Here is a 27,793-nt window from a genome sequence, read left to right on the forward strand (position 1 = left end):
TGCTTCAAGGACTGCATATATGGAATTGAAGAATTACATGGTACCCCCACGTCCTCATGTGGACTTCCTGGCAACTAGATTACCTTCTCGACCTAGATTTCCTCAAGGGCTGGGTCTATGACCTCCTTCTTTGTATTGCTCCCAATCCCATAACAGTGCCCAGTAGACATCAGACACTCAAATGCAGGTTTGTCAAAGTAACGAATCTCTATTTCAAGAAATATTTATCTGCTCTAAAAAGAGAACGAAGGAGAAATTATTTTTGATCCTCACATACAAATAGATGTTTATCTGGATTTATTAGTGGCAGAGTCTATTTTCTTCTAACATTTAAATTTTCTTATTCAAGACTATTGTCACGTACGGTCTCTGCTACTGATAACATTATTCAGTGGTTCTTTTCTCATTAAAAGTTGATGAAGACTTCAGATACAGAAGCTGAAAAATAAACATCTGTCACATGGAGGATGATTTTCTTTGACATTAAATGCAGACTTGAGGGGTTTCTAAGACTGGAGAATATTGCGTTTTTGGACAGGAAATATTGATTATATCATCAGAACACAGAAAAAGAGCGAGTGAGAAAGAAAAAACTGTGTCTTGCTCTCAGGCGGCACTCTGAGGGGTTTTAAGGTTGATGGGTTATTTTTCCATGCCACACTTTTATTTATTTTTGATCTAGTAAAACGAGACGTTTCTGACAGGTTTCCTACCACCACTGCTGAACGTGAACCTGGAACTGAGAAGTCAAAGATTTAACGAAATGGAAAACTCCTTCAGGGAATATGAAGGATTCCAAGTTTGCAAAGAATACAATTACTGTCTAGTTTACTATATTTGGCAATGCTACGGTTGGCAGATGAATGATGAGTCTGTGGGATACAAGAATATCAATATAGAAAACAGCACAAATCTATGTTCTTCTTTCTAGATCCTCCAGTGCAGAGGGTAGGCATGCATTTAAGATTACTTCCTGTCTATGTTGCAAGGTTTATAAATTTCCATTTAAAACAAAAAATTCCTTAAATAATGTAGTAGTGAGTACTTATGCAAATTAACTTGAGGTCTGGAGGAGAAGAAAAATATCCTTTTGTTTAGATCCCTGGCTTTCCACCTCAAATGTTGGTACTGTCAGGTTTACTCCTTCTTTTCAGTTTTCATTTCCTTGGAGTCGCTTAATACATGTACACCAATGTCACCTAAATCTCTAGTCAGCAGCCTCATCCCAGATATCCATGTCCAATTGACCACTGTACCTTTCCATGTAGAAGTTCCATACTTGTATAGAATCCAGAAGACTTTCAAATGGACTAATTTTTTTTTTTTTTTTTCTTCCGGTACGCGGGCCTCTCACTGTTTTCTACACGCCTGTGCAGGACATGAGGAACTTTCTCTTTTCCCTATGGCTGCTGGCACCGTGAGGAGATGTTAAGTAAAGACAGAAAACATTTACAGTGAAGAAAGCAGAGGTAAATTTGTCCACTACTCAAGTTACATGTGCAAGATTGTTTGAATATTGAAATGATGAGCTATTTGGTTCAAGAAAGTGCAGGTGTGAGTTAATGAGTTATGCTAGGAGATGTATTTTACACCTGTGTTTATTGAGATGGCGTCTTTGCGTGTTTGCCCTTGGTTCAGCAAGCTAGTTAATAAATCCCCTTGAGAATTTTGGGTGTTTATTGCTACAGCTTGAATGCCTAATAGTTTGAGCCTCTGGCTCTATTTTTGGCTTGGAAAACACTCAGTGCACCTCATTTGTTGGTGAATTGTTGGCTAATTAAGTTGGATTCATATGGTCCTGTCAATATGAAAGCAAGAACAGTTTGAAGCTGAGATGTCAGCTAATGACATGTATTTAGAAGCTAAAACCGGCCAGATTTGATTTGAGAAACAATTTAAACTAAGTCCCTCCTGGTGATTTGTTTTATTTACTGAGATCTAGAAATATATTTCCCATCCAGTCATGCAATGCATCAGTGGCAAGCCAAATGGAACACATTTATCTCTGAACTAGAAGCCTTCTTAAGAGTTTCAGACAAGTATTTGCCAAGGCGAGAGATGATGGAGATGAGAAGTAATGAGCCAGCTTACTTACTCAGATCAAGTAAAGTCTCAACGTGTCCAGTAATAGTCAATTCATTTGGAAATCTTTCCTCGTCTGTTGCCAAAAAGAAAGACATTCCCAGTTTCCCCTTTTCCCAACTACTTATTCTACAAAAGCCTTTCAAGAGCTGACCGGACAGATAAGCAGGACCTGAGCTTTCAGGTGTCAGCTTTTCCTTATCATGACAATGTAATTAGGCCCTTGTCATTTGAGACCAATGGGGCAACAAGGCTGGGTGACGTCATTGAGGTGAATTGACTGTTTATGTCGTGCTTCATGTTTGTGTGTGCTGAGTTCTTCTCTCGTTCAGACATCTTGGTCAATTCCTTAGTGAATGAGCCAGAGCGGCATTTGTTTTTACCCTTCTACATTCAAAATTTTTTTCAGAGTCTCTTACTCTCTAGAGTCAGACTACAAAGCCCAATAGCATTGCTTAGTACAGTAATCAGGACTTTTTTTCTTTCAGATTTTTACACGTTTGTTTTCTTAGATGGAAACTATTCTAAGCTGAGTAAATAGTGGGCTATACTGTTTAACTTTTTGTATGAGAAAGTGAGGGATGCCAACGGCCTCCCTCCTCCTCCTTCACTTCCAGCTGACATAAAATATGTCCCAAGAACCTAAAAATGGAAGCTGCCTTTATTACAACAGTGCCTGGAAGCAGAGAAATCATTAGATGCAGTGTCAATGTTGCCATTAGAAATCTTACTCTTTGGGTGTTTAATGACAGTCCCTGAAAGTTTGCTTCTGGCAAAAACCTGACCTCCAGGGCTTCCCTGGTGGCGCAGTGGTTGAGAGTCCGCCTGTCGAGGCAGGGGACACGGGTTCGTGCCCCGGTCCGGGAAGATCCCACATGCCGCGGAGCGGCTGGGCCTGTGAGCCATGGCCGCTGAGCTTGCGCGTCCGGAACCTGTGCTCCGCAACGGGAAAGGCCACAACAGTGAGAGGCCCGCGTACCGCAAAAAAAAAAAAAAAAAAAAAAAAAAAACCTGACCCCCAAAGTCTCAGCTGGGAAACAAATTATAAAAATGAATTTTCAAACCACCTGTCCAGCTGTGCTTTTTGGTTATCTTTATAAACTGAAAAGCAGCTTCTACGACAGGATTCAATGCCACCAGAGATTATGCTATAAATAATACTGCTGAATTATTTTCAATATTCAATTTAAAATAATGGCTCAGTAACCTAATGACTTTTAGAAAATAGGCCAAGAAAAATTCTACTTGATCAGAAATTAGGTATGCATGTGTACCAGGTACCTGACAGAGAGAATACCTCAGGTCATGTATTTACTCAAAAGCCACATTTTGTATGTGTGCCATGTCCTTCCACTACAAAATAATAAAATCTTTTTACCTCAGCAGTAAAGAAAACTGAGATACCAATTAACAGGGTGACATTCCTATCCTTCAGCAAGTTAGCAGAAGAACTAGAAATCCGAGACATACCCCTTAGTGGCTGATTTTGTAATTAGGGCAGAAACTTCCATATACGTTCTCTTCCTTCTATGCTCTCCCAGCTTGTGAGGACTCCCTAAAGTCCATTTCCGTCTACACACCCTTATCTTCTAGAAAGACTTCTCACTTGCATTTGATATTCTGCCCAGTCTTCGTAAATAAAAGTTTTCTCAGACAGCACTTGTACATTTCCAGTAGCAGAGCATCAGACCTTTGGGTAATAGAAATGCCAACCTTCATTTGCATGTCTAAAAGCCACTCGTTTCCATAAAGCTAAGTGCTTCTGTGTGACTATTGAACATTTGCAGGTGCACTTTCTAAGAGACTGAGATGAGGCGGCTGCAAATGTGGCCCTTGAAGTAAAAGATGATCAAAATAAATCAAATGATCATCATCAAATTAGTAACAACTAAAAGTGAAAGCAGCAAATGTGGTCATGAGCAAGCCCCACCCACCACACTGAAGTGTTCATAATGAATCTTATAAGGCAGCGAATCGAAAAAGAATTATGAAGACTGTGCAAACGGTCTCTGTAAGCTTGAATGTTTTTGTTTGTCTGTCAGTATGCACCTGGCATGAGATGGTCCCAAGCATCCTAGCCTAGAGGCTGTGCTGTCTTTGAGCCTCTCTTCCCTTCTGAATTGTCACCAAGTTATGCAGCTTCTTTTGTTGAAATACCTCATAGATTATTCCTTCCCTTGTACTATTTAGATTTTTTTGTTTGCAAGCAATAAACACTGATTCTGGCAACTGTAATCAGAAAGGAATTTATTGGAGGGAAGAGGCATAAAGGCAGCTCCAGGGATCTGTGGCAGGAATAAGTAGAGGGTCCCAGACTTGCTGTTGGAAAGTCTGGGTGCCAACAGTTGTATATACTTCTAACTCCCTCCTAAAAGTTCGTATCACAGGGAAGGAGTGTCTGTTTGACCTAGCTTCGGATGCCCCTATTCTCTTTGGCAGGGGAGGGTGGGGTACCTTGGTTAAGAAGATGGTATCTGATGGAGGAGGGGTAGTTCCCCAAACAACATCAGGATGCTATTCTCAGTGAAAGGGAGAACGGGTGCTGGGCAGCCAAAGCCGACATATGCCCACCATATTCTTTTAGATTAGGCTCTTGTTTCCCAAGGTCTCCACGTCTCCATTTTAACCTAAGAGTTAGGGAAATGAAATTGCAGATTAATGTAATTTATGATATATCCTTTAGTTGATGTATGAATCTGCTCTGAAATACCCTGACCGGTGGACATAAAGAATCTACAAGGGCTTCCCTGGTGGCGCAGTGGTTGAGAGTCCGCTTGCTGATGCAGGGGATGCGGGTTCGTGCCCCGGTCCGGGAAGATCCCACATGCCGCGGAGCGGCTGGGCCCGTGAGCCATGGCCGCTGAGCCTGCGCGTCCGGAGCCTGTGCTCCGCAAAGGGAGAGGCCACAACAGTGAGAGAGGTCCGCGTACCGCAAAAAAAAAAAAAAAAAAAATAGAATCTACAAGAATATTATCAGGCATAAGGCACTCACTAACTCATAAAACAGTCTGTTATTCAGGTTTTAGAAAATTTTCATTTTGTTAAACTAAAATCATTCATTCCATTGCTCAAAAGATATTGAATGCCTAGCATGCTTCAGCCACACTGCTGGTGTTGATATAGTCCTCACAAACCTGATAGTCTAATATAATTTTGGCCCATCAATCCAAATTCTACACATCAGCTATGGTTCTATATTTCAGAACTGCGGAGAGTAAATCAAATAGCATGGTGAGGTCTAGATGCACATAAACAAACAACAGCCTTCCGGAAACTATAATGGAAGAAGTTTCCATTCATCATAGTATGCCAAAATATAAAATAGCTTAAAAAGTACTTAACAAGAAATTTGTAGGTCTAATGTGAAGACACCTATAAAGATTTACTAAGGGCCATAAAAGATGAGTTGAATAAATGGAGAGACATAACATATTCCTCTGTGGGAAGACTCAACACTGCAAGAACACCATTCCTCGTCAAATTAATCTAAAAATTTCATACAACCCCAATCATAATCCTAAAGTTATTTTCTGCTTGAAACATAAGAGAGTTATTTTAAGTCATTCTGGAATATAAATATGTGAGATAGCAAAGAATCTCTTGAAATTGCTATTAAAAGGAACCATGGAGTTGAAATGATGAAAACAGTAACGACCAAGAGCTCAGCGGAACAACAGAAAGCCCAGAACGTATATACACATATATGTACCTACATACATGGACATTACATTGTAAGTTCATAGGTTAAGTTTGAAGGGTGTTAGGATGAGTGAGTAACAATCTAGGGAGAAAATCAAATACTGAGGTGTATCTCGCACCTCATAGCAAGACAAGTTCCAGATGGATTCCAATGCAAAAATAAAACCAGACGAATATTAAAAAAACGTATACATTATTATTAATAACAGTGGGCTTTATAAGTAGAAATCAATAAAATCTTGGGCTTTCGAAGGAAGAGATAAAATTAACCACATGAAACTTGAAAATGTCTATACCAACATTTCCCTTACATAAACAAATAAAGCATAACATATTTAAAAGGTAAAGCCGTGAATTGGAAAATATTTATAGCCTACATGACAGTCAAAAGGTTAATATTTTTTAATAGATAAAGAGCTTCTAAAATTTAACGTGACAAAAATAAGCACTTCAATAGGAAAAAAGGACAAAGGTCATAAACAGGTAGTTCACCAAGGGAGAAATACAAATTGCCAATGACATATAATTAAAATGATTTCCTCAGTAAAAATATAATGAATTTAAATCAGAATAAGATGGAACTTGATTATCAAATTAGCAGGGGTGAATATGAGTTCGGGTGATGAAGATGTGAGTGAGTGAGCTCTCTCTTACATCGTTGGTGGAAGTATAAAGGAATGCAAATTTTCTGGAGGATAACTTGGATAAATTTTTCCAAGACATTAAAATGTTAGCATTCTTATTAACCCAGGAATTTTATTTTTAGTCAGTTATATAAATAGAAGTTCATACATCAAGCTATAAGGATTACCATTGCAATCAAATTAACAATGTTGAAAACTATAAACAATCAAAAGGTTGGTGTAATAAATTATGGCAAGTTAATATGATATAGTACTAGGCAGCAATTAAAAATAATAATATAGAAGAATATTTAATGCCATGAAAAACATTCACTATAAATTGTTAAGTGAAAAAAAGCAAGTTACTTAAAAATAAAAATGTAATTACATATATGTATGTATGTATATATTTACTTATGTATATGTATTTGCATATAATTAGATCAATTCAGACAAATACTAACAATAGTTATTAATAGGCAGTGAGAATACAGGTAACTCTAATTTTATTTCCTTCTGTAAATCTACATCTTCCACATTTTCTACAATGTATATGCCTTACCTTGGTAGTAAGAAAAAATAAAAAAAAGTATATTCTTAAAACAGATATATTTTGTTTAAAGCATCAGAAATCCTTTTTTTTAAATGAAATCTTAGGTGAACCCAATCTATGGAACCAATAAGAGGGGTGAAGTAGGGGTGGTAGGCCTAGAGGCCTGCTCCCTTGATGGGCACCCTTGAGCCCTCACCTAGCAATGTCAGGGCTGGGGGACTTCTGCTGAGAACCCGATGTGTGTAAACACCATTTCTAGGTCCTACATGATTTGCTCTCAGTGAACCCATACACGGCCCCAGGATGGCTGCTTACCATTACAGTTACTCATAAACTATTTAATAGCTCATTTCATTTAGTTCACTACATTCATTGACATATGTTCATTCGTTAAGTACTTTCTGAAAATTTTTCTAGATTTTAGCTTTGCGTTAGTTTACTTGTGGATTAGAGATAAAAAGATTTTCTTACTGCATGAAATATCCTCAGAGAATACAATTTAATTCCACACCATCAGATTTTATTGAAGGTTGATATGAGAAATGATTACATGAAGAATGGATCTCCATCTTCCCTAAAACAATACATTGTCTGTTATGATGCTCAAAGGCCCTTACATAAAGATGTGTGTGATAAATTCCCCTAAAGTTTTAGAAAAAAAGGTTGCCCATTTTTATAAATAATTGTGACTTCCTTTTATAGTACTGTATTATTCCTATATAACTCATCATGTTTCCCTTTTGGCTTTGGCTGCCAGAAAGCTCAGAGCTGTATTTATTGCCAAACCACAGCAATGAACAGCTGCCTCATTTTGCAGAAAAACTCTATCCCAAAGCACTTGAGTGTCTAGCCTCAACTAAATGGTCCCATGATACGCATGGCTCAGGCTATGAGTTGTCTCAAAGCCAATTTAGAAATAGGCAAGGATTAGATAATAAACAAACACACGCATAAGTAATTTGGACTTAGCAGGCTTGGTCTTCGGCAGTACAAAACGCTCACACCTGAAGTTTGATTTGTATCAAATGCCTTTCGGGCATGTTGCTTAATCTGGAGTACTGTTCTGGATGAGCGCTCCCCTGGGTGCAGACGTGGACGTTTGGGTCTTTCTGCTACCAAGGCCCACACACGCATCCACCTACCCCATGATGCTGGCTCCTTAGAAGTGATCTGCATGGTATCCAATAAGGATATCAGGTCAAAAGCATAGCAAAAGCGCAAGGCACAGATAAACTAAGAGTTTATACGTGGACCATAACCCTAAAAACATTTAAGAAAACGAGATATTGCTGAATTGGATCAGGAAATAGACAATCTTCACAAACAGAAACAATCTTAAGCACTGGGATATGTGCGCATAAGTGTGTGTGTGTGTGTGTGTGTGTGTGTGTGTGTGTGTATTACAATGATCAACAGTAGACTAAAAAATATCAGGTGAGTTAAGGTACTTCTTTACCTTTCCAGAAGGTCAAATATGTATTCTTATTGTTAACATTACTCACATCATTTTACAATATGGTAAGTGCTGAAAAGGTCATGGAATGTGGAGGAAAGGGAACCACAATTTTCTGAATGATGTATGTAAGTTGTTTCCTCCATTATTTCATTTAAGAGACACCAGTATCCTTTTTCTTTGTAATGCATAAGCTCTTTAGCAACCTTTCTAATAACACGGTAAGGCTCTAATATAATGGATGTTGTGTTAGAATGGTTTGGAATGATACTGGGCCTGGTAGGGTGGACTCTGGTAATGCAGTCTTGATTATAGTGTCATAATAACTGGCAGGTGGCTGTCTGTATCAGCAACAGACACCCTCAAAGCCTGTGGAAATAGCTTGGTTCCCATGGCTATGAAGTAAGGTGGGTCAGCTGCCCAGAGCAACAGATTATCATTACAAAAAAGATTTGCCATGGCTTTCACAGGAGAGGCCAAACCAGCCTAGAAGCAAATGGACGAGGCAGGCTTCTGGGGCCCCAAATATCTTCCTACTCCTGGGGGCCTGCCTCATATTCTATAGATAGAATTTCATTCAAGGTAGCAATGCTTGGTACCTATGAGCCCAGGCTCTAGAATCAGAACTCCTTATTTGAAATCCCAGCTCCACCACTTACTGTTGGCTGAGTAAACTGGGCATAGTCCCTAACTGTGGGTCCTTCTGTAAATGAACGAGAAAATCCATGAAAGGCAGTTAGCCAGCACTTGGCTCATGGTATGCTTTCACTATATATCAACTTTTATTATTATTTACACTTAAAGTACCACCTTTTAAAATGCAAGTACCCAGGGAGGCATACCTTATTCCCAGTTAGTACTTCGGAGCGGGGCAAGGGAATCTCACTTGAAAGTCAATTAAGATGTAGTGAGCAGCAAGGGGTCCAGGACTGAAACCCAGGAGAAGCAAGGAACTAAGCCAAAGGAGAGAAACAGCTTTGAAATTTTGCTCAGAGCCACAGTGATTCTTCTACATGGAAAAGTACCCAATCGTTGCAGCTAGCCAAGCGCAAACCCTCGCTCTTGCAGAAAGGCAATCTAATTGCCGAATCCAGATACAGGATGCGTGGCACCTGGGACCTTAGGGACTGCCTCTCTATCAACTGCTCCATCTCAGAGGACTCTACATACAGACTTTCTACAGTAAGAGACATTAATTAAACCGTGAAGCCACCAAGTTAGCGCCTTGTTTTCTGGCCTGCCATGGAGTGTGTGCAAAGATTTTTAAACACGGCCCGTGTGTGGAGATGAGCACACCAGGAGAGGCTGCCTTCGTGGGTGTTGCTGTTAACAGCCAATGGAAAGTCACCACCCTTTCCCACAAAGCGGCTGTGCATCCCTTCACACTCTGAGCAGAGACTCTTATTTGTAATGTCATCCATCACCTCAGTATACCAGTCATTCATAGATTTCAACATCCCCTTCCTGACCAGCAAGGAGAGGAGAGGAAACGGCAGTTTGGAGACTTCCAGTTGAGCTGTTGGATAAATGGATGATATTTTTTCTTCTCCCCAGGGTGCCCAGGAGAGGCTGATTCTGACACAAACCTATAGAAAAGGGCCTCCATTTCACCTCCGGCTGGGTCAGGGAGGGGGGCATGGGGAGAGGTGGGGGGGAACACATGTGTTCACACATCCAGTTTGCTGCGCTGGACGAAACACTGACCTGTTAGGCCAGCGGCCTCGGCAGACAGGAAGGCGCTCCAAGACAGGAGGAAAAACAGGCCCGTTTCCAGCATAGGGAACTCACACAGTTTGGTAAATTTGGTCAAGTGACAAAGACACGTTAAGGGAAATAACAACTGCTTTTATGAATAAATCTCCTTTTTGGCTGTGAAAAAATCTGGTTGTGTTTTAGATGAGAGAACTAATTTTCGGAGCTGGCTGTAACTGACTGAGACTTGACTTTGAAGGCCAGCAGGAATTGTGCTTCATTGCGGGCTGAACACTCCTATAAAAATGCAAACTGGTGTTCAGATAAAAAAGATGTCTCACTAAGAGGATAAAATCAGCTCAGCGTAGACACAAAACTTCTTAGATTTGGACTCAGCCCTTGGGGTGTGCCCCTCAGAGTACTGGCAGACCTGGGAAAACAAAGCCAAGGGGAGTGAGGCTGGGTGAGATGCTGCCAGTGTGTCAACACTGAAGGAGGCCACTGCTCCCCAGGGAGTGCTGGTCTGTGGACAGATCACCTTGAAGAGTCTTCTCTCTTGGGGATAGAAGCTGAATCAGGAGGAGCATTTATGTTCAGTGAGAGGGAAGCTGCCCGGACTCTCTTTGTAAAAGTAGGATGGAGGAAAATGGGTGTTGCTTCTAGGTCAAGCAAGATGCCCTTTGGCGGGCAGCGGTTCATTTTGGCCAGGACGACACTTGGTCAATAGTCTATAAGTTGCAAATAGAACAAAGGCACAGTGATCTGAGTCAGGCAGAGAGTGGGCTATGGGGAGATGATTAGGAGTTAGTGGTGGATGGGAAAGGGCTACCTTGTAATTGTGTCCACCACTAGGCGGAAAATGCCCTGACAGATAAAGAGATGTTAACGCTGTTGCATTTTTATGTTTCTACAACAAAGTGTAAGGAAGATTCCATATTAAGAGATGTTTGGCAGCAGGGCAAGGAAGCAAAAAGTCTGACCTCTGCATTAGTAGATCTGGGTTTGAGTCTTGGCTCTGCTAGTCACTGGCTGTGTGATTTCTGAGCAGTGTGTTAACCTCTGTGAGCCTTATTTGTATCCTAGGTGAACTGGCAATGAGAATAATACCTACTCATACAATGTGCAGCATGCAATGGAGATATGAAAAATGTTTTGTAAAGTCTTAGAAAGCACAAAATACTAAGGATCATGTCATGGTTGGGAGTGTGGCCTCTGGAAGGCAACTCTACCTGGGCCCATATTCATGGTATCAGCTTAGACGGGCCACTCTGCGCTTTGGTTTCCATGTCTGAAAATGGGCATAATACTGCAACCTACCTCCTAGGTATATAAACCACTTACAATATGTTAAGCACTCAGAAGAGTGCCTGGTATATAACAAAGGATGTGTAAGTTTTTCAATTAGTGTGATTTAAATAAATTTGTTTTGTAAAACATCTTTTCTGGAAAGAGATTCAGTAAGGGTCTGGAAGCAATTCTTTATCTGGAGGAAAACATGGGCTGCCCTTTGACCCTTTTCAATGTCCCCTCTTCTTACTTGGAGGGAAGGCTTTGTTTCTAATGGGGTTTGTTCCTCTGAATTCCCTCTTCTAGTTTGTCGTAAAGAGAAGGCTCAGGCCGATTTGAGTAACAGAATACCAACTGGGCGTAAAGTGTTCTTCTCTTTCCATGGCCTCCAGAAAGTTGTTCAGTTCTGAGTCAAGCCCTAAGCTTGTCCGGAGCCCAGGGGCCCACAGTCTGAGGAGCCTCTGCCTCATTGTGGACAAGGCATCCAGGTGGTTACGGTGGAGGAATGGACTGTGCCCCTGTCTCCTTCACAGCCTGAGTTTGTGACCCAAGGCCATCAGGTGTTGCCACTATTACCGAGCCCCTGTCTCTTCCTTTTCTCCACCCCTTTCCCCAGATCTGATCCAATATCAGAGCAGACTTCCAACCTCCAGGAATTTTTACCTTCCTTATCAATTTGTTTACTTATGTGTCCATACATTCCTTGCACACTGGGCAGAAAAAAGTTCCAATCTCAGCCCTTCCACCTCGTGCCGTCCCTGGGACCAAAGGCCTGGTTTTAAACCCCTGCCCTGAAATGTCCTAGCTGTGTGGACTTAGACAAGTTGCCTAACCTTATATGTCAGTTTCTTCAGCTGAAAATTGGGGGAATAACAGTATCTCCCTGCCAGGGTTCTTATAAAAACTATCTGAGATAATCTATGCAAAATACTAAGGACAATGGCTGGCACGTGGTACAGTTCTGAACATATGTAAGATGACATAATTAATATCATGTCCATTATTACTGATACGTGACTCAGAGTGAGCTACTTAACCTTCTTGAGCCTCGATTTCCTCCTGTGTAACCCGGTGTCTTACAGGGTTAATTCGAATAAGAAGATATATATAAAGGCCCATGCTAGACATTCACTAAACGTTGTGATCATTACTATTACTCTACTCCATACAACATGTGACCTCCATCGTCATTCCACTTAATAATTAAGAGGCAACAGGGAGTAGTGATCAAGAGCATGGTCTGTCTCTCGGTTTCACTCCTTGGGTTTGATCTTGGCTCTACTTCCAAGCTGTATGACCTTGGGCAATAGCTTACCCTTTCTAAGCTCCAGTGTCCAGTAAAAAAAGATATGACCATTGTGAAGGTTAAATGAGTTATTGCATGTAAAACAGGTAGTAGGGGGCCTGACATGTCTCCAGTACTGGGTAGATTGTTAATCATTATTTTTAGTTGGAAGTCAGCCCTATATTTTCCGACTTACTTTTGTCAATGGAGTTGACATTCTCCAGGGTTTCCAGGACATGACTTTGGGGTGGTCTTTTGATTCTCTCCTCTTCCTTATCTCTTAGTACCAACCAATCACTAAGTCCTAGAGATTCTTCTAAACATTGGCCTCCTTCCCGATTTCCCCCCCACAGGTTATCAGCACAGTTTTCCTTGATCTTAAGCTTCCTCCTCTCATTCACCCTACATACCAGTTCCTTATTTATGTTTTAAAAACAGGACTTTCATTGTGTCCTCTCTCTGTGGACTATAGAAAGATGCCCAGGCTCCTTTGAATAACACTCCAAGATACTCCACAAGCTGACTCCATCCCACCTGTGTCCCCTCATCTTCCACCGCTCACCAGCCTGAGCCCTCAGATCCTTTCAGGCACAACTGCCATGTGCCACGGCAGTGCCCCCTCCGCCACACCTTCATGAATGCTGGTCTTCTCCTGAAATCTCTTATCATGTGGCTTTTGCCTGTATCCTACCCATCTTTCAGGTCAAGCCCAGGTCCTACTCTGCATGTAAATACTGCTTTTCAGATGATTTTCCAGAATCATAAGATTGGCCAAGAGTCTATTGGACTATCCCAGACACAGTGGCCTCATCATCATTTGAACTTTTATAATCTTACTAAGGTGGCTGCAGCTTTAGCGCTCACTTTCCATCCAACTCTTACTGTAGAGCTTGTCTTTCCAAGTTCATCATTAGTTGAAGGCAGAGTCCATGTTTTATTCATCTTCTGACTTATCTTAGAAAACTTTAGTAGAACCTAGCCTTTTAGCAGGTGTTCAGTGAACTGTTAGGCTAGTCCTCGTGAAAAGAGATCCCAACATTTTGCTTTCCTTGCCTTGATCCCTGACCCTTCTTGCATCTTTCTCCTTTCTTACTTCTCTTTCCCCCCCAAGGTCTCTGGTCCTTTGTTCTGCCTCTTCTCCGTAGCCTCAGTTAACACTTGACATTAGCCTTCTGGCTTTCCTCTTCAAATCTGACTTATCTTTGCCCCCATCCAACTGCTGTGAGTGAAGAGCTCACCAGACCAGCTTCTTTCCCCGGCTCAAATCCTCTAGGAGCTTTACCCATCCTCCCACGTCTCTGCTGAAGAAGAGGGAGTAAGATGACACAATTGCCTGGATATGGCAAACATCATTTCTGCTTGGCTTGCTGTTCCCCTTCCATAAAAGAGCCATGGATGCTCGTTTAAGCTCACAGTCATCTTTGGCTTGGCCAACCCTGTGAACTAGTGCTTGATACAAGTTTGAAAGGGAGGCAGAGAACACTTAGTTTATCACTCCCAGTCAATCATGCTTTATTCTTGACCTTAGATCTTCAGTTCTTCCTCTTGACCTCAATATATCCAAGCCTGATACCCGCTGGTCACCTATATTCCTAGGTGGGAATTTTTTTAAGACTGTTGCTATCCTAGGATCAGACAGTATGAGCAGTGCTAGAACTGGCCTTGGACAGGAAAAGAGCCTGGGCCCCCCTTCCACTGGTACCGACCTATGCTTCGAGGGGTGGCTCGGAATCAAGATGGCTCCAGTGGTGCCGTGCTGCGCTTGAACGAGACTATCTAACCATTTCCTGGCCTGGAATTTGTCAGTCCTCGGAAACATTCCGGGGAAGTTGACTGCTCTGAACAGTCCCCGGCTTTCCACACAGGACAAAGGATATCAGTGCCGTGACAACAGCATACGCAGACCCCATTGCAAATGAGCCGGCGAAGATCCCCAGGAAATTCCCCACGGACTGGAAGAATGCTGCAGCATCAAATGCATTCGGATTCTCCTTGGGACTGTAAATGGATATAGAACTGAAAAGAGAAGAGGGTGAAGGTTAGTCAGCGACTCCCATCTCATGGCCCAAACACCAGAAGTCAGAATTTAGCACCCACTTTTGGGAAGGGCACGTTTTCCTATGAGGTTAGGTGCTGGTTGGAAGCTTTCAGGGGAAACGGATGAGGACAGAGAGAGGTGGAGAAGGCAGAAAGCTTTCCGCTTCCTTACAACCCAATCCCATGGCATCTATATATTGCTGCCCGTCAGTAAACATTTTTATATAGGAAGGGTCGTAAGGAATATTGTTTCTGAGCAAACTAGGCATTAAAACATGGTAGGCGTATAAGGAATCTGCTGAGGAGATAGATAACTGTGAATTATTTAGTGGCCATATGTCTTCAGTGCTGTTAAATATTCACAAATGTTCCTGATAAAAAGTGCACTTTTATGGCCTGTGCACAAATGGGCGATACAAATCACAGCATGCACAAAATATTCTGCTGTGATCTTGTCATAAACCACAAAACATTGCTCCTCTCCAGTGTAACCCTTCAGAAACAGAGCCCAGAGGACGTTCAGAGCATCACGGTATTAACCCCTGGGGAGAGACAAACCCCTCATTTTCCCACTGAAACAAATGACAGCAGCTGCCTAAGGTCATCTTTTATACCCCAATTCCGATGGCTGCCAACAGATTTATATCCACAGAGAAAAATGAATCCACCAACAGGCAGTCTGCTCACTTAAATAGTTTTGAGGATGTCATATTTGCTATTTTCTTTTTGTAACCAGGGCCTCAAATCCCACAGTGTTAATGTAAAGGACAAGGTGTGTTCTATTTTAGGAAACATGAGCTCCGTATTGTAGCATCAAAATGAACAGATGTGCTAGAACCAGTAGCTTTCGGGAGACTAATGAAGTAACTTTTCAGGTTTTTTTTGCTTTTTGCAGTTTTTATTTTAATACAAGGTCTTTAAAGCTAATCAGACAAAATCAATAGTTTCTCAGCGGCTGCTGGGAGGGACCTTGTAGCTCTTAGAGAGCAAACAGTACACCAGACACACACTGACTTGAGATTAGATAGGATTTTACAGAGATGTAACTGAATCTCTTGTGACGTGGATGATGAGAGTACGTTAACTCTCCGACCTGACTTTTTGTGTCTAAAGACTAGTTAAGAGAGAACAGGGGGAGTGGGTTCCAATTCTCCTCCAGGAAAACGTGTGGTATAAAAAAGGTAGTTTTAAATGTTTCTAGTTTTTCCCTGGATGTCTTTAAACCCCCAAAGTAGGTCAAACACTTCTGCTTTTTTTTTTTTTTTTGAATTTTATTTATTTTTTTATACAGCAGGTTCTTATTAGTTACCCATTTTATACATATTAGTGTATATATGTCAATCCCAATCTCCCAATTCATCACACCACCACTTTCGCCCCTTGGTGTCCATACGTTTGTTCTCTACATCTGTGTCTCTATTTCTGCCCTGCAAACCGGTTCATCTGTACCATTTTTCTAGGTTCCACATATATGCGTTAATATACGATATTTGTTTTTCTCTTTCTGACTTATTTCACTCTGTATGACAGTCTCTAGATCCATCCACATCTCTACAAATGACCCAATTTCGTTCCTTTTTATGGCTGAGTAATATTCCACTGTATATGTGGACCACATCTTCTTTATCCATTTGTCTGTCGATGGGCATTTAGGTTTCTTCCATGACCCGGCTATTGTAAGTAGTGCTGCAATGAACATTGGGGTGCATGTGTCTTTTTGAATTATGGTTTTCTCTGGGTATATGCCCAGTAGTGGGATTGCTAGGTCATATGGTACTTCTATGTTTAGTTTTTTAAGGAACCTCCATACTGTTCTCATTGTGGCTGTATCAATTTACATTCCTACCAACAGTGCAAGAGGGTTCCCTTTTCTCCACACCCTCTCCAGCATTTGTTGTTTGTAGATTTTCTGATGATGCCCATTCTAACTGGTGTGAGGTGATACCTCATTGTAGTTTTGATTTGCATTTCTCTAGTAATTAGTAATGCTGAGCAGCTTTTCATGTGCCTGTTGGCCATCTGTATGTCTTCTTTGGAGAAATGTCTATTTAGGTCTTCTGCCCATTTTTTGATTAGGTTGTTTCAAACACTTCTGCTTTGATCATGTAATTGGATAAGAAAGATGAATGTGGATCTCAAATGGAGCCCTGTTATGTATATGAGAAAGGGATTGCCTTTGAAGTGTTCTTCTTTTTGTAAAGTGTTGTGCTTTGCAGAAAAAAAAGGAAAAGCAAACCCATATTTGGGTCCTTTGTAGCTGACAGTCCTGGGAAAGGGTGTAAAACCCCATGGCCATTCGGAAACTTGGTGCCCATGGCTGCGTGTGTAAAAAAAAAACAGTCGTGATGAGGAAACATTCCAGTTGCTATCTGTCTTTCAAACAAAGGTTTTTGCACAGTAACACAGTTTTGTAAATAATTCTGTTAATTCCTAAGGCTGCTCCCGGCAGATCTGATCCTTAGAACAGGCATCTCTTCAACCCCATCTTCACCTTTGCACTCGCTGGAAGTGTTTTCTCTGTCCCGATGCTTCCCTAGCTTGAAGCACCACCATCACTTCTTTTGGCCATATTCCGTATCATTACTTATGTAATGTTTGTTCTTAAATCAACTCATTTTTATTCAAATGCAAAAGCTTTTTTAAATAATATTTACGAAATCATAGTTTTGAGTTGCTTCATATATTGCTTTTTAATACACATGAGACTATGTAATTATTAAATTTGAAAAATAAAGTTCCCCTTTGTGTCACCTAAAATCATCTGGGTATCTCCACTGGTTCATAGTCTGCATTTGGGGAGATGCTGTTTTCTTCCTGGGCTCTGATCCCCACCCAAAAGGGTACAGCCAAATTTCATACTTTCCCTGTGAGATCTGATTGAACTGAAGGGAAGAGCTTACTTAATTCTCCTTGACCTATGGAGACTCGTTCATTGATTTGCCAGCCCTACAGCACTTCAGGATGTTAGTCGAGATGCATGGGGTACCTGCTATGTATCAGGTGATGGATTCGATGCAGGGAGTGGCGGGCAGGCAGGGAAGGGCATGGAAAGGAGAAGCAGAACTTGAGTCAACAAACATTTTACTGACCATATGCAAGGCATAGGTGGAGACGCCTAAGATAGAGAAGACAGCTAGCTCATGTCAGTCACAGCGCTGAGCGTGATTGTGAGAGATGTGCAACATTTAATGGGGCAAATGAGGAAAGGGGCACTAGTTTAGAATAGAGGGGATGGCATCTGATCAAGTCAGCAGTCAGTGATGGGCAGCAGGCATTCCAGGTAGTGGAAAGAGTGGAAGCAAAGGCAAGGAGGCAGGACAGTTGAGGGCACTTCAACGTGGAACTATATAGTGATGGCTGGAGCCTGGCAGCATATATGTGGGCACTGGCGGAGGGGTAAAGGCAGGTAGCTGGCATCACTCAGAGTTTTAAATTCCACCTAAAGAATATACAAAAGCCCTCACATTTATGTAATATTTAGTCCTCTCATGCCTGCATTATAACTGTATTTGATCCTATAACATCTCTGCCAGGTAATTAGGGCAGGTATATGGTTATCCGTCTTTTTCTTTCTTTTCTCCCCCCTCCTTTTTAAAAATAAAATACAGAAACGAAGAGGCAGAGAAATGAAGATCATATAGCTACTAAGTTCAAAATGTAGATTTCTTGTTTCTCCCTTGAAAAAGTGATCTTGTTGGGGGGCAAACATGAACCCACATCAGGACTGTTGAGTGAGTGTGGTTCTGATTCTAAGGGCAATAGGAGTTCAGGCACCAGAACCTTGGATTCCATGTGTGGATGGAACACGAGAAGTACTCTCCCATGTGCCAGGAGAGTGTGGAGCACCTTGCATGGGGCGACAGAGCCCTCCTCTCCCATCCCACTAGCAGGTGAGACGCAGGGCTCCTCCTGGAAACCTGCTTTCGTGCCTGCCTTCTGCTCCTGGACTTCAGCTTTGCTAGGCCTGGCCTGGGTCTTTGTCCTGCTTTTATGCCCAGGACACAGCCTGATGCCCGGCCCGTGGCAGGCTATATAAAGGTTGAGGGAACGAGGGCAGGCTGACTGGAAAGCAGGAAGGAAATAAGGAAGAAATGCAGGAGGAGAAGAGGCTTGCAAAAGCTAGTCATCTCTCAAATGGATCATCATCTACAAGAGTTTTTATTAGGCATTGACTATATGTAGTCCTGTTGTGGGTACTTTTAGAGTTTTCAATGCAAGCTTGAAGTTAACACTTGAGACTCTTAGCTTGAGCCTCAAAGATCTCATCCTTATTGGCTGTATGGCCTTGGTTAAGTTACTCCATCACTCAGGCTCAGTTTCAAAGTCTATAGAATGGCCATAACATTACGTATCCCACAGAAATGTGTGAGAATATGAGGTACATTTAAAAACCTATAAAAAAAAAATAAGAGGGACTTCCCTGGCAGTCCAGTGGTTAAGACTCCATGCTTCCATTGCAGGGGGCACGGTTTCGATCCCTGGTTGGGGAACTAAGATCCAGCATGCCTCAGGACGTGGCCAAAAAAAAAAAAAAAACATTAAGATTAAAAGAAACCCACAAAGCCTATATATTTATCTTATAGGTTGTAGGGCCATTCATTGAGTGCTGATTATGTGCACAAAAAATAGGCTCTCAATGAATGTTGGCCATCATCACCATCACTGCCGTGATCATCAGCATTCTGCTAAGAGCTTCCACAGGCTCACAATGAAAGAGGGCAGAGTGCTGTGGCTGAACAAGGCCTTGGTTCCAACTACGGGCCGATGGGGTGTGGGTCCCCTCCCAGCACACTGTGCTTCTAGGTTGCTGCAGAGGGAAAACTCACTTTTGCATGGGAACATCAGGGTCTCCAGGGAGGAAACGGCCATAGAAGTGACGCCAGTAGGTTGTCACGTTTTGCGCGGAGCTCTTGGGTCCGTGGATTAAGGAGGAAAGGGGCGTCCTCAGCAGCCTGGACAGGGATGTGCTCCAGGACAAGAACAGGCCAGGAGACTGAACTTGAGTTACATCTCCCCAAGTTTAGCAGAGGACATTGTGCAGGCAAAGCCCTCTGGCTGCTGGTGAGGAGGGAGGCAAAGAAAGCAGGGGCCTTATGTCCCAGAGACATTGTATCTCTCCTGACTGCCAGGATTTTAGGAAGTTGTTCCTCCAGGCTCTAAGCCCTGGAAAGGAGGCATCTCTCTGGGCTCTGGTTTTCAGCTTCAACACTAAGCCTCTGGATTATGGAGCAGCAGCTGCAGAGGGTGTTTTCGGAAATGACCAAGGGTTTGGGTAGCATCTGTAGAGTTCTCTAACTTCAACCTGAGAAAGGACGGAAGAGCATGTTCTAACGGTTTCAGCACTTTGGACTTAAAAAGGAAATACCTCCTCCCATGCACCAAGGGAGATGCTTGAACCGTTAGCGGATGCAAATATCAGAGCGGGGAGAGGCAGGGAAGAGGAACTGGACTTTCTGCTAATCTGTGTGGTGCTTGCTCTTTGGGACACCACTCTGAAGAGGCACTGTTTATAGCACATGCTGGTGAAGATAGATCTGTGATCTGCAGATTTCTGGAAAACAATGTTTGAGTTGGATAGAACCGATATCCTTGAAAATGACACGACTGGAAATACACAGTGGTGTTTAAATATTCATCTTATAAATTGGATATAAGTCCAGGTTATTGATTCTGAATCATTCTGTTCAGGAACAGATGATTCACCAAAAACTATTTTGATGGTAGTGTATTGCATACGGTCTCAGAAATAAATATGCGTATCTTTTATTCAAAATTTTTGAAATGGATGAAATATCCTAAATTCCTTTGATGATAGCCACATGAATAAGGATCACACTGCTCGTTGTATCTTTTTTTTTTTTTTTTTTTTTGCGTTACGCAGGCCTCTCACTGTCGTGGCCTCTCCCGCTGCGGAGTACAGGCTCCGGATGCGCAGGCTCAGCCGCCATGGCTCACGGGCCCAGCCGCTCCGCAGCACGTGGGATCTTCCCGGACCGGGGCACGAACCCGCGCCCCCTGCATCGGCAGGCGGACTCTCAACCACTGCGCCACCAGGGAAGCCCTTCACTGTATCGTTTAAGACTCACAGACACCATCGAAACTCCAGTGTTTCTCAACAACCCATCTTCTCATCTTTACGATGTTCCTACAGGAACCCCCCCCCCCCCCCCCCCCGGCAACTTAGGTAGCGTTAAGGGCATAGTATCTGAATCTGAGATCTGAGTTGAAATCTCAGCTCTGCCACTTACCGGCTGTGTGAACTTGACCAAGTTACTTAGACTATATGCACCTCAGTTTCCTATGATGATGATAATTAAAAAAATGATAATAAAGTGAAGATGATAATAATAGTACCTATCACAGAAGGTTGCTATGAGAAGTCAATCAGTTAATGTTTATGAAGCATTCAAAATGGTACCTGGCACATAGTAAGAACTAGATAAGCATTTCTTAAGTTAATCATCCTTCTTCAAATAACCCATCTTCCTCCCCCTCCCCCTTCCTCTTCTTCTCCTTCTTCTTCGTCATTGTGTTGTCTGTCTTTCCGTCTCTTTCTCAAACTGAGAGATTGGTTTAGTTCTAAAAGAAGTATCCCAAACTAGATGTCCAGTGAGTACCTCAACCAAAACAGAACTGAGATGTCATCACCTGTCTCTCTCACACTCTGACTGGTCCTTGGTCTAGAATCTCTTGGTATCAGGGATCATTTGATCATACAAATTGTTTTGTGTAGAACGGCATGTGGCACATATGCTCAATAAATGCCAGCCATGAGGAAGAAGGAGAAGGGGGGCGAGGAGGAAACGAAAGAAGAGGAAGTAGGAAAGACGTTATTGCAATCTTGCTGAGAGTGAAGACAAGATAATGTATAGAAAGTATTCTATAAATGGAACCACCATCACTGCCGCCAATGCCATCCCTTCCAAAACTCTGGCCATCTTCCCATTCTGGACCCTACGGAGTCATCGCTCTCCTGATTCTTACAATCTTTCTCAAGACCACCCAGCTTCCATCACCACCCACTCCTGTTATTCTTTACTGCTACTGCTAAAATATTTTCCCCATAATTTTCCCTCACAGAAACTACTCAACAACCTCAAGCTCCTGGGCAGCCTTCGTTCATAATGATGTTCGCCTCTGACAGGTCCTCCCAACTCCCACAATCTACTCAATATTCTGGGTGCCTAATTGGGACAACCTGCTTCTCTTATCTCCCAGTCCAGTCTCACTTCTCTTGTTAACATGAATCAATGCCACTTTAAAATTTTAAAAGGAAAGTTTTAAGCATATATGTCACATCCCTTTTTGAATTTCTATGAATGTAATCAAGAAAAAGATGGGAAGATGATTACTATAGCCAAAGATATACAAAAAGGACCTTCTATTTTCTCTGCCAAATCTTTAATCCCTAACAAAAAAATTTAAACTACTAGCACCAGTTTATTACAGAGCTCTTGATTCTTCCAACTGTACTATATTGAATCCTTCTTTGTGCTGGGTGTATAGTTCCATCAATGATGTCTTGGTCAAATTCCATTATTCAGTTCCTTTCGGTTATCACAACTTAGTGCTGTCCAGCTTAAAACCTAAATCTTCAAAGCAAGGTTCTTCTTCTCCCTGCAGAATATTCTAGAGCAGCAGGCAGGATGGCTTGAAAGGGAGGAGTGGCGCACTTGGTGGCACAGTGGTTAAGAATCTGCCTGCCAATGCAGGGGACATGGGTTCAAGCCCTGGTCCAGGAAGATCCCACATGCCGCGGAGCAACTAAGCCCGTGCGCCACAACTACTGAAGCCTGTGCTCTAGAGCCCGCGTGCCACAACTACTGAAGCCCGTGAGTCTAGAGCCCGTGCTCCGCAGCAAGAGAAGCCACCGTAATGAGAAGCCTGCGCACCACAAGGAAGAGTAGCCCCGCTCACCGCAACTAGAGAAAGCCCACGCACAGCAACAAAAACCCGACGCAGCCAAAAAAAACAAAGAAAGTGCTCAGGAATGCTCCCCTCCACCTCCCTCCTGAGCACCAGCGCCCCCTGGTGTTAGAGGCATGAAGGAGTGATGGGGAGCCAAGCTCTCCACCTTTTGTGGCCAATTGTTTGGCCACAATGGACAGGGTCCCTGGCCTCACTCTTGTCCCTGCTTGGTCCGTTTCTTGGAAGCCCCTGCTGACATGGTGGCACCTCCAATTTATGAAGAATCCCCTCACAGGGACCATTCAGTTTTCCTTCTGCCCTGCCAGCTCTATATATTCCCAGCCCTTTTCTATGGCTTGGATCAGGGACCACTTGGGGAATTCGGTGGCTCTCACACCTCTCTTGATGTCCAGTCCCCTTTAGTTGGGGCACCCCTGAGCACCCTCCATGGGCCATGGAGCACTCTTCTAGGAGGGCTCACCTTGCCCACTCCCCAAACACAGCAAACTAGGGAGCCTTCAGGTCCTGCTGACAACAGAGGACTCCAGCTGACTCCTTCCAGAAATCTGTAGGCCAGTCCCTGTGTTCTTCTGCTCTCTCACTCCAAGAAGCCACATCCAAGAACCTCCTTCCCTGCTCTATTTTGAGAGGGGCTCAGCCCCTCTGCAGTTACTCCCCTGGGGACAAGCTGGCAGCCTTCCTCTTGCAGGCAGCCTCCATCTATTGGGGGTGATTCCAGTGGCATCCCTTCCACTTGACTTAGGGGAGAGGAAGCTCCCTCACGGGGAGGGGTGACAGCTTCACACCTCAAACACTGCAGTCTCTCCAAGGAGGACCCCCCCTTTCTTTCCCACTCCTTTCATACACTGTTTTGAGACCAAGGAGATGGGGTAGGAATTGGAGGAAATGAGGCTGATTCTGTTGCCAATTAAGCCTGTTGGGAGGTGTGTGGTTCTAAGTGCTGGGGAGCGCTGATGCTCCTTTTAGTAGGAAGGCATTTAGCAACTTTTGTTTCAGGTCTGCTTCCTAAACCCAGTTTGGAAAACAGGCAAAAACCCACAGGATGATGCATCTTGTGACCTTCATGTCCGGATGCTTCTAGTTTCTTTTCTCCCCATCTATCTAGAGTTGCCTTGTCATTCCGCTCTGAAGGATACGTTTTAAGGAGAAATGCAACATAGAGGGGTGATGGAAATTTGTAAAAGCTGCTCTGTTTGGTTGGCCCTGAGTTTCACAGGGAAGAAAGTAGAAGAAAAACTAGTTACAGTGCTATTTTGTGTTTAAAATTTTTTATCTCCCCCCCCCCGAAAAAGAAACAAGTGGATTCTTATCTACTATTTACCTTTTAATAACTCTACCAACCTGCGCTTTCTCAAGAAGTTGCTTAATTATGAATAAGGAATTGATTTTATGGGGCCAAGAATTGTGTGAACACATTGGAATTCATGCTGGCATCTGCTTGCCCATTATTCTGGCTTATGTCCTGCCAAAGGCTGATGAAGTTCTGTCGAGAGAACCTGCTGTAGAACATAATGACTTCAGGAATTGGGGGCATTCCAGGCACCCTGGGAGGTTAGAAAAGTTGCCTTTTAATAATAAGTGGTTCTGGCCAGAAGTTCACTGAGCTTGAGTTAGAACCACAGGGTCTCACCTTCCCAAGGGCCAACAGCCCTGCAGGGTCAAGGGCTGTGTTTCAGGAGGCACATTAATGAACTCTTTCAGCTTCTGAAGGACTGTTCAGTTAATGACCGCTCCCTTAGGGTCCAAATTCACAGCAAACAGTGATTTTTCCAAATCCTTGACAAATATCACTTTGCCATTTTGATGTCTGGCACCACAAGACACGGAGAATTTTGTGGGAAGTATGAGTTAGTATATCATGGCTGCCCCCAGAATAATATGATCTCAGGCTGAATTAATGGATTCATTCTAACAACAAATGTTTCTTGAGCACCTACTATGTGCAGACATTTTTCTAGACACTAAAGATCCAGCAGGGAACACAACAAACCTTCTGACCTCATGTTCCTTACGTTCCAGTGGAGAAATCAACATAATAAATAGCTAAGCAAGTAAACATATGATTTAAGGACAGAGGAGACAGAAAAGAAAAAGAAAGCAGCATGAAGGGATGGAATAGAGAGTGATGAGGGTGCTGTTTTACTTAGGATGGTCAGGAAAGGCTTCTCTGAAAAACATTATTAACTGGAGTCCTGCATGAAAAGAGTGGGGAGAGTTTTCTAGTTCTTGAAGCAGAGGCAGTGTGGCTGGAGGGGAATGGGCAAGGGGAAAGTGGTAGGAGACAGGGCTGGAGACTGGGCTGGGGCCAGGTCTTGTGGAAGTTTTCGGGACTTTCTTAGGACTTAGGATTTTCCTCTAGGGGTGAAAGGGCATCCACTGGAGGGTTTGGGGTAGGGGAGCATGGTATAGAACATTCCAGGTGAAGGCTATGTTAATAACAGTAGAGGAAGCTGGACACGAGTCAGCATGGTCCCATTGTCCTCCCCCATGGCTGGATCAGACGGGGCTTTCTTCTTTGGTCTGGGTGGCACCATCTGAACGAAGCCTGACAAACCATAGCAGACCACAGGAGAAAGAGTAGGGTGGTGGGGAAGAAGAAGTAAGGAAGGAGGGGAGTTTAAAGGATAGATGAATTTAGCAGAAATAGCTACAGTGAGCATTTGAAACGCGGTCACGCAGAGGAAGGACTGGCCTCATTCTTTGTGTTTCCAGAAGGCAAAGTAAAGTCCACGAGTAAAACATCAGAGGGAGAAAGATTTCAGCTTTATATTCTATTTCAGAATTTCCTAATTCTTAGATCTGATGGAAAACGAAATGAGATCTATAAAAGTCAAGTTCTCTGTCGCTGGAGATACTTAAACATAGAATGAAAGAGTTACCTGTCAGGGTGTTATGGAGAAAATTCATGCGCTAGACAGTTGGGTAATGTGGCCTCGAGGAACCTCCCGCCCCCAGGGTCATTGACTCCCTATCTATTTCCAGCTTCCTCCAGGACTATCAAGAGAGGGATGGAGGGTACTTGGCTTTCTGGGCTACCCAAATCCTGCCATTGGAAATGGCTGAGTATTCAGCGAGCAAGGGGCAGTACTTCAGTGGGGATGCAATGAAGGCGCCGATGATTTAGGTGGGAGCCATGTTGATAATGACATCAAGAACAGTTACAAATTTCAGCACGGAATAAAGTCTTTGACAGATTCCTAAGTGGCTCTGGTCCATTAAGTTCCAACTTGCAAATGACAAAGAGAGTTCTGAGCTTAAAATTGGTTAAAAGGCAAGAAGAGTTAAAGGAGGTTTGTTATGAATTATATGTACATTTTCTTTGAAAGGACATCTTAAATTACTTTGCGATTCAGCCTGAAAAGTCTTGTCAGAATTGGATTAGTCTGTGGGCTTTGAGAAATTTTCTCTTGCACCTAATATTGAGAGGAAAGTGAATCAGAAATAGTCCTAAAGATAAAAGTAACTCGCAAATACTCTTCTTATTTTGTTTGCTTTCTTTCTTTCTTTTCTGAAGCAGAAACAGGAATTTGAATCCCACCACTGTGAACCTATTTAAAAGAGAGAGAGAGACACTAATTCTCATGATCTAATGGGAACTTCAACCCTTTCTCCAACTTTTCAGTTCCTTTAATCCTCACTAATGAAATCTTAGCTCCAAAGAGTACTGTAATATGTGAAACTTTTAGTCATAATAGATATAAAAAGATATAGAAAAGTAGGTTAATTGCCACTAAAGACGGAAATCTAGTTAAAATTAAAATATAATCATTAACAGGTGTAAGAAAGACCAAATATTAATCCCCAAGGTTGAAATGGAGAAGGGGGTCAGGTGCTCCAACATTTACTGAGAACTCAAAATACATATTATTCGCTGTATTTGTTACTATGGAGCATTCACTATGTATCAAGCTCTATGGTAAGCATTTTTATAAACATTATCTCACTGAACCCTCACAGTGACCCCCTGAAGTAGGTGCTATTATGATTTCCATTTTATAGATGAGGAAACTATGGCTTAGAGAAATGAAGTCACTTTATATATCTCACCTCATTTAATCCTTCCAAAAATGTAATGAAGAAGAAAGTATTTGCATTTTAGAGATAAACAGACTCAGGGATGGTAAATCATTTGCCCCAGGTAACTCACTAGTAACTGGAGCGGCAGCCATTCAACTCAGGTCTCACTAGTGAAAGCCCGTGTGCAGTGTAGACTGGGAAGTGAAAACACTTGGATCGGGCTTCCCTGGTGGCGCAGTGGTTGAGAATCCGCCTGCCAGTGCAGGGGACACGGGTTCGAGCCCTGGTCCGGGAAGATCCCACATGCCGCGGGGCAACTGGGCCCGTGAGCCACAACTACTGAGCCTGCGCGTCTGGAGCCTGCGCTCCACAACGAGAGGCCGCGACAGTGAGAGGCCCGCGCACCGCGATGAAGAGTGGGCCCTGCTCGCCGCAACTAGCGAAAGCCCTCGCATAGAAACGAAGACCCAACACAGCCAAAAATAAATAAATAAATAAAATTAAAAAAAAAAAACACTTGGATCCATCGCCTGAGTGTACACACAGATAAATAACCCAACAAACGTTTCACGTTCATAGGATAGAGGCAAAGACTACTCACAGAAGGTTAAGATTTTAGGACTTCTGGTACTAATTTGTAAGAGAAAAGACTGCATTAGTGAATATATTCATTTTGATATGAGGAGTTTTGCTGACCACCTACTGCTGCTTGGAGGCCAGGATTTCTTCATGGAGGGCCCTTCTCCACATCGAATGAGTTTCTTATGAAACTACGTACGCTCCATGTCTCTTGACGCTCATGGCAGCACCAACTCAGGCCTCACATCGCCTCATGCAGTCGTTCATGCTGTGCTACCGTGTGGTGATTACTGTCTCTTTATAGTAATTACTTACTCGTGTCACAGTGTCTTCCTCTAAAAAATGGTGATAATAACAATTGCGCCTCCTTCACAGAGTGGGGATTAACTGGGTTAATACGTGTGCAGTGCTTCTACTTGGAACATAGGAAGCAGTCCATAAATGTGAGCCGTTATTATTGTTGTTACTGTTATTTATATCAATGTTATTGTTGGAATGATTATCGTTCACCATTTGCTCAAAAGAAGTCAATAAAAACTGAGCTCTTCTTCTAAGAA

At 42.7% G+C, this 27,793-nt stretch overlaps 1 protein-coding gene across 1 annotated transcript in view; it reads right to left on the minus strand.

The window, feature by feature from the left end:
• Positions 1-27,793, minus strand: part of SLC9A9 (solute carrier family 9 member A9) — a 542,439-nt gene that overhangs the window by 269,328 nt on the left and 245,318 nt on the right. The window contains exons 7-8 of the mRNA XM_065876006.1: positions 14,552-14,690; positions 10,115-10,220 (exon numbers count right to left, since the gene is read on the minus strand). Coding sequence (XP_065732078.1) covers positions 10,115-10,220; positions 14,552-14,690 — 245 coding nt within the window. The remainder of the gene's footprint in view (positions 1-10,114; positions 10,221-14,551; positions 14,691-27,793) is intronic.

This window comes from Phocoena phocoena, chromosome 4 (assembly GCF_963924675.1).
Source record: "Phocoena phocoena chromosome 4, mPhoPho1.1, whole genome shotgun sequence".
Taxonomy (NCBI): domain Eukaryota; kingdom Metazoa; phylum Chordata; class Mammalia; order Artiodactyla; family Phocoenidae; genus Phocoena; species Phocoena phocoena.